This window comes from Melampsora larici-populina (genome assembly GCF_000204055.1).
Source record: "Melampsora larici-populina 98AG31 unplaced genomic scaffold MELLAscaffold_32, whole genome shotgun sequence".
Lineage (NCBI taxonomy): Eukaryota > Fungi > Basidiomycota > Pucciniomycetes > Pucciniales > Melampsoraceae > Melampsora > Melampsora laricis-populina.
Genome location: NW_006768796.1, coordinates 195,248 through 201,351, shown reverse-complemented (window position 1 = coordinate 201,351; position 6,104 = coordinate 195,248). Strand labels below are relative to the sequence as shown.

At 41.2% G+C, this 6,104-nt stretch overlaps 1 protein-coding gene across 1 annotated transcript; it reads right to left on the bottom strand.

Moving 5' to 3' along the window:
• Window positions 1-4,397: 4,397 nt before the first annotated feature.
• MELLADRAFT_89705 (uncharacterized protein) lies at window positions 4,398-5,894 on the bottom strand (the record flags this gene model as incomplete). The annotated part of the gene is made up of 7 exons (XM_007412640.1): window positions 4,398-4,416; window positions 4,459-4,683; window positions 4,747-4,922; window positions 5,001-5,015; window positions 5,104-5,220; window positions 5,265-5,288; window positions 5,604-5,894. The coding sequence occupies 7 exons, from the start codon at window positions 5,892-5,894 to the stop codon at window positions 4,398-4,400; spliced, it is 867 nt and encodes a 288-aa protein (XP_007412702.1).
• Between the last annotated feature and the right edge of the window lie 210 nt (window positions 5,895-6,104).

Below are 6,104 nucleotides of genomic sequence, written 5' to 3'. Positions count from 1 at the left end.
TGAGGACTGAGGGTACAAAGGTTTCTGCCATTCCTATATCTTTTATCCCCATCAATTGTTTAATTTATCATTTTTGCCTGACCTTTGTCTTATCCTAAGAAAAAAATACTAAAAATGTGTGAAATCACACAAATCATTGAATCTCAACACTTTCTAATAAGAGATTGTTTCAAGATGATAATGATGCTGATTTTTCAATCAAACCTTCTAGTCCCCCAATCTCTTCACCTCTGAATAGTCCTACTCATTTTAAATCAATCCATAAATGTAAACATACTAAACTTGAAAAACCAGAAAATCATAATTGATCCCAAAATAATAATGGAAATCATTATCACATAGTTTGAGGGATAGTCCTAATGATCCTTTTTCAGCTAAAGAAGGCGAATCCGCTTGTCAACCTGGTCATTTCATGATGAGAAATCTTGTAAATTAGTTTATGTGTCGTGAGTTCATCAATACACCTTTTTGAATCTTATTAAAAACTATTCTTTACTCATGTTTCTTGATTTTCTTGGATACTTTTTCTTTTCATTCTTAATATGTGATAAACAAATTCATTATGATTCAGGAGAAGATTTGCATAATACTGGTGAGTCACCTTTTACACTCTCAACCCCTAAATTACTTTTTTCAACTAATGATATTCCATCATCATCACCTTCAACCAAACTTAAATTCAAACCCAACTCAACAGAAGATATAATCAATCCATTTCAAAACATCTAAAAAGAATGAGAAATCTAATGCTGATGAAGTAGTTGGATTACCTACACCTCAACAAACTTGTCAGAAAAACACTTGTTAAGACCTTTTGGGTGAGGAAATTATGATCAAGTTGATTGTAATGGATCATCTCTTTACACTCTTTTCAATCAACTTATACATGTTTTCTATACACTCATTGAAGTTGTTAAATCCTTCACACTTGTTCAATTGGAATTGCCTTCCATTTGTTCTATTTTTTTATTTACTTAAAAAAACACTTTTTCCACTGGCAACACTGCCAGGCACAGCAGAAATGAATTACGCTTTCAGCTACTATTTTTGGGCCCCCCAAAAAATGACCTACTTGTAAAGCTATCACGACCAAATGTGGTTTTGTTCCACTATGCTGCCCATTTCAGGGGTTTTAGCGCTGGGTAGCGCTGCCAGCCACACTTGGCTTTGACCTTGATTTTATTATTCTCAAAATATGAACTTTGAGAAAGTCAAGTAGATGTACAGAATCTGAAAGTCTTACACAATAGATATTTGATTGATAGCTTTGGAGAACGCAGTAGATTATATTTTGTGGGAAGATGTCTTAATTATCAAATCTACATACCAAATTGTCCATGATGAATAAGGAAAGATCTTACCAAGCCTTTGAAAGGACCTGTAATGGTTGACTCATATTGAAAACAGTATCTTGAAATGATCTGTACTACATTGGATGGATTCAGAAGCATCATATATGTTTTGTTTTGCAAGCTTTCCACTACCTGCTTGGATGAAGTCTTGGATGATAAGGTTTTTGAAATCATAAGGTTCTCTCTCTTTAAGATCTTGGAGCAAGCCTCTGACCTGGTTATCTTTTTGTTGCATGTGGCCATCCCTTTCTTTGGCCTTTTCCTTGAAAAACATCTAAACTGCCTTGCCAAGTGATGACCTCTACAACAGAAAAACTCATACTGCAGTAGAAATTGTATCTCAAAATCTGAAGGTCAACAGTCGGTGAAAGTATATTGAACATTTGAAAACCACATATTTATCTGCTTCAGCTTGTTCATGAATGAAGGCGTTTGGGGGTGTGCATTAGGAAGATCTTGTACTCTGAAGCCAAATGTTACATAATCATTTGATACATTACATTTCATTGAGCAAATCATGAAGAGATTTTCAAGAACACAGAAAGACTTGATCATACTTTTGCAGATTCCCATAGCACAAACACTGCATTCTAGGAAAGCCCATCTGAGAAAATCTAATTCATAAGATATGCACAGGCAAAAAAATATGTTGCTCTGGATGGTAGCATTTTCCGTCTCATGAGGCCATTTGTACATGATCTAATGGAATTGTGCCTTTTTTGTTCATTTGGTTCCAATTTTTCTTTCTCCATCAACACACACAGTATAACCAGCACATGCTGGAAGAAAATAAACTGCTCATTTTGAAAATTAGTTCAAGAGTGAAGAGTGTAATAGTCATTTTAGAACAAAAATAGAGACTATATGACATAAAATCAGTCAGGAGGTTTATGATCTCAAATTTATGAGGTCTTAAGTAACTGGAAAGAAAGTTTGTAAGACAGGGTAAGGTTGAGTTTTGAGATTGACTTATTAAGAATTCAAATCATGATGTGAATGATTTTGATGAGTGTCAAAAAAAGTTTCTTTGAACAGCTCTTGCAACCAGGATTAGGTGCAAACATGGTTAGTTCCAGGTTTTGTACAGGTTTTTTTTAGCAAAAAATTGGTTCAGTATCAAAACACATGTCTACAAATAGTGATTGGACTTCTGAATGCTGAGCATCATGTCCCAAAGCTGATCATGTGGGGTTTTCAACTGGTCAAACAAAAACAGACTTTTTGGGTGTTTTACCCAATCTGAAGCTTGCTCTATGGAAATGTTGCTGAGAAATTTTCGATCTCTCTCATTCAAGAAGCTCTTGTAATTTGGACAAAGATTTGAGTTCATTCTTCAATTCAAATCATGTGAATGTACTGGACTGATCAGATGGTAATTTGTCTATGTTTCTCTCCTATTTTGGTAGGGTATCTATGACAAGCATTCCTTCCCATGACCGCATCTAGTACAAAAATGCTGTTTCATATAACTTTGGTGATCTATTCTGTGTTTTCATATATTTGATGGTACACATATCTAGTCAGACATGGAATTGAGACTTTTCATCAAAAAGGATCAAGATGTAAGGCAACCAACCTGAATATCAAACATATATCACTTACATCCCTTACATCCCATTGGCAGGGATAGCCGGTGGTGTCCTTTGATCAAGAATTCCTACACATCAATCATCACCAACACAGTGATCTGTCTTGGTGATAATTGATGAAACAATCCTCACTGGTCCCTTTTGAGATGTGTCCATTCTTCCATAGCTATCTAAGGCCTTATAGATATTTGTACTGAAGAGGGAAATAATAAAGGATCTTTAGTGTCTTTATAAAAACTTCCTTATTGTGTGGGATTTATTAAAAGCTTGCTTCAATGCATCCAACATTAGGCCAGAACATCACATCCTCTTGATCTTGACTTAATCACAGATATGAGTAAGAAGAGTGTTTCTTATGCTTGTCCACACTTGATTTCTTGTAGCAGAAGCACAAAAAGTGTGTTTAATGTGTTGCATTGCATAAGACTGGTGTTGTAAGGTAGGCAGGCAACATGCCTTGCTCCATGCAGACTGTAATCCAGACTTTCATTGCACGCACCAACAAAGGCACGACTTGGTGCATAAGTCCATGGCTACGAAGTCGTGTACAGATGAGAGTTCTAGATATGCTTATAGCGAGGTGGCCCCAGTGAGGAAATCCTCAATTGTAAAATGGGAAAGAATTTCTCCCCCTCACTACCGCGCCACCTCAGATAGCAGAACTCTCGAAAGCTGAACACGACTCATCTAATCTTTCTATTCAAATATTTGTTATAAAAATTTTAAAAATAAAATAAATTGGAAACATTTAGGAAACATACACTCAACGGAAAAACCAAGCAGAAAACAAATCAGAAAACAAATCATCACAACGGAAAGAAGAAAGATCAGAAATGGCAACATTTGATGAGGTGTTAGCAGAGTCAAGGAGGCTAGCAGAAGAGGCCCTGAAAGAAGGAGCAACCGGATCGACAACACGGAGTAGATCCAAGACAAGGGAAGACGAACATGGCGAAGAAAAGAACGAAATGCAAGGAGAAGAAGAAGACGGAAGCGCAAGAACAGAACCAGGGAAAGGAAAGGGGAGGAACATGATCGGACAAGGTGAAGGAGGTTCAGGAGGCCGGACCGAAAATTCAGAAGAAGAAGACGAGGAGATGGAAGAGGCAGGTCAACGAGAGCAGCGACCAAGCACGAAGATCCGCATAAAAATAAATGGTAAGACCCCCACCTTTCCCTACAGATATACAACTCCCCCCCCCTTTTTTTCGAGTACATACATCTAGTCCTCTCTCTTTTCCTACACACCCCGCATGTTATGGGGTCCAGCGAACCGCTGAGGCAGCAGGAGCTACATCCTTGCATAAATGGAAAAATCCATATGTCCCTTTGGATATACAAGACCACGTTGTCGAGGACACCGGCAAAGCCGAGGCAGGCAGAGCTATATCTGACCACAAATAGACAAAAAGACTGAAATCAGCATAACTATCCGGAAAGACCGAGGCAGGCAGAGCTACATCTGACCGTAAAGACTTACGAGTCAAAGATAACCCCATTAGAGAAAGACCACCAACCCGTTAAAAACCAGTGGGGAAAGAAAGATAACAGACAGCTGATACATGTGTGAATGTGCCACAGACAATAACCCACCGGAACCAGCGGCACCGGGGAACAGGAGTAAGGACCTGTGGTGGAAGTCCATCGTAGAGGCGTTTGGAAACGACGACCTAGAACTCGGAAGAGCAATGCTCCACGGCTTCACGATGATGTACGGGACACCACCGTACGACCCAGAAGCCCTACGATCCAAAAGACTGGCGACACTAGCCGAAATGCGCGAGAGCCCGCAACTAGAGGCGCACCCTAATAGACAGAGATCAGCATCTTTGATCGCAGGAGGGAGCGAGGTAGATGAATACGCACAAAACGCGGCACAAGACGAGGTGACCTCCCGAGCGGTGAAGACAAAGAAGAGAGACCGCGATATCAAAGACTTGGTAGATCCTGAAAGTGAGATCATATTTGTCGACAAGCAATTCTCAAACAACAACCTCCTACAACTGTCAGCCGGCATAAATCAAAGAATGACAAAGCTTAGGGCATATGTGCCACTTACGGTGTTCAATCTAGACTGGATTGACAAGGATTTCGTCAAAGCCGGAACAAAAAAGCCGAAGTCAGTGAAGGAGTTGCAAGAAGGCAACGAAATTTTCACTTACACAGGCCTGACCCCAAAAGACAAGCTCCTGTTGACATGCGGAGAGTGGATTGATGCGATCGATTTGTTTATACGATACGTCGAAGAAAGATACCACATGGGTACGACGGCCAAGATGCTGAAAAAGCACAAGGAGAACGTCATAGAGATCAGACGATCCACCGCGTGCTGGATGGTAGCGCTACGCTACTGCATGAAAGTAAGCACCAAAGGTGAAGAAAGTTAGACAAGACAGAAGACTGATGCTGCCGGGTCGACCAGGTACGAAGACTTGTAATGCAAGTCCAGCTCGGAGAATCAGGCAAGCAAGAGATGTGCAACGCCGGAGCGCTACAAGAAGACCTGTTACGAGCGGCCAAAGATAAAGCGGAGTCAGCGGGAGAGAGGAACTTCACAGAGAATCCTTACGCCACGGGGCAAAAGTCTCTGGAGTCAAACACTAACCCCACAACAACAAGCACAACCTCCAGCGCAGAAAAGAGACAGTTCGCCTCGACTAACCAGAATCAAAGAGGAGCCGGAAACGGTCGAGACAGGAGTGCAGTAGGTTGGAGAGGACGTGGAAAGAGGGGGAACGGCAACTGGCAAGGCAGAGGCGGATATTACGCGAACCAGGGAGGCCAGACCGGCTATCACCACGGAAGCCCCTACGGGAACTACGGAGCCCCGAACCAAGGCAGCTTCTTCACGCCGCACCAACAATACCAACAACCACATTATCAATCCTCGTACAAAACGTATGGATACCAACACCAAAACGGGTACGGTAATTGGTCCGAACCAAGCCACCATCAAGGTGGATCGTATTCACAAAACGCAAACCTCGGTGAGGGCACAAGCCACGGAAACATGGGAGCACAGACAGGAACGGGTAGTGGAGGTGCAAAGGGAGGAGGAAGCGCTAAGACAACCCAGTGAGTGGAGTCAGCAGCGGCATGCCTAGTGTCACACAAACCAGAACGTCCCGGTCTTTCTCTTTTTTCTCCACGCACCTTTTTCTCT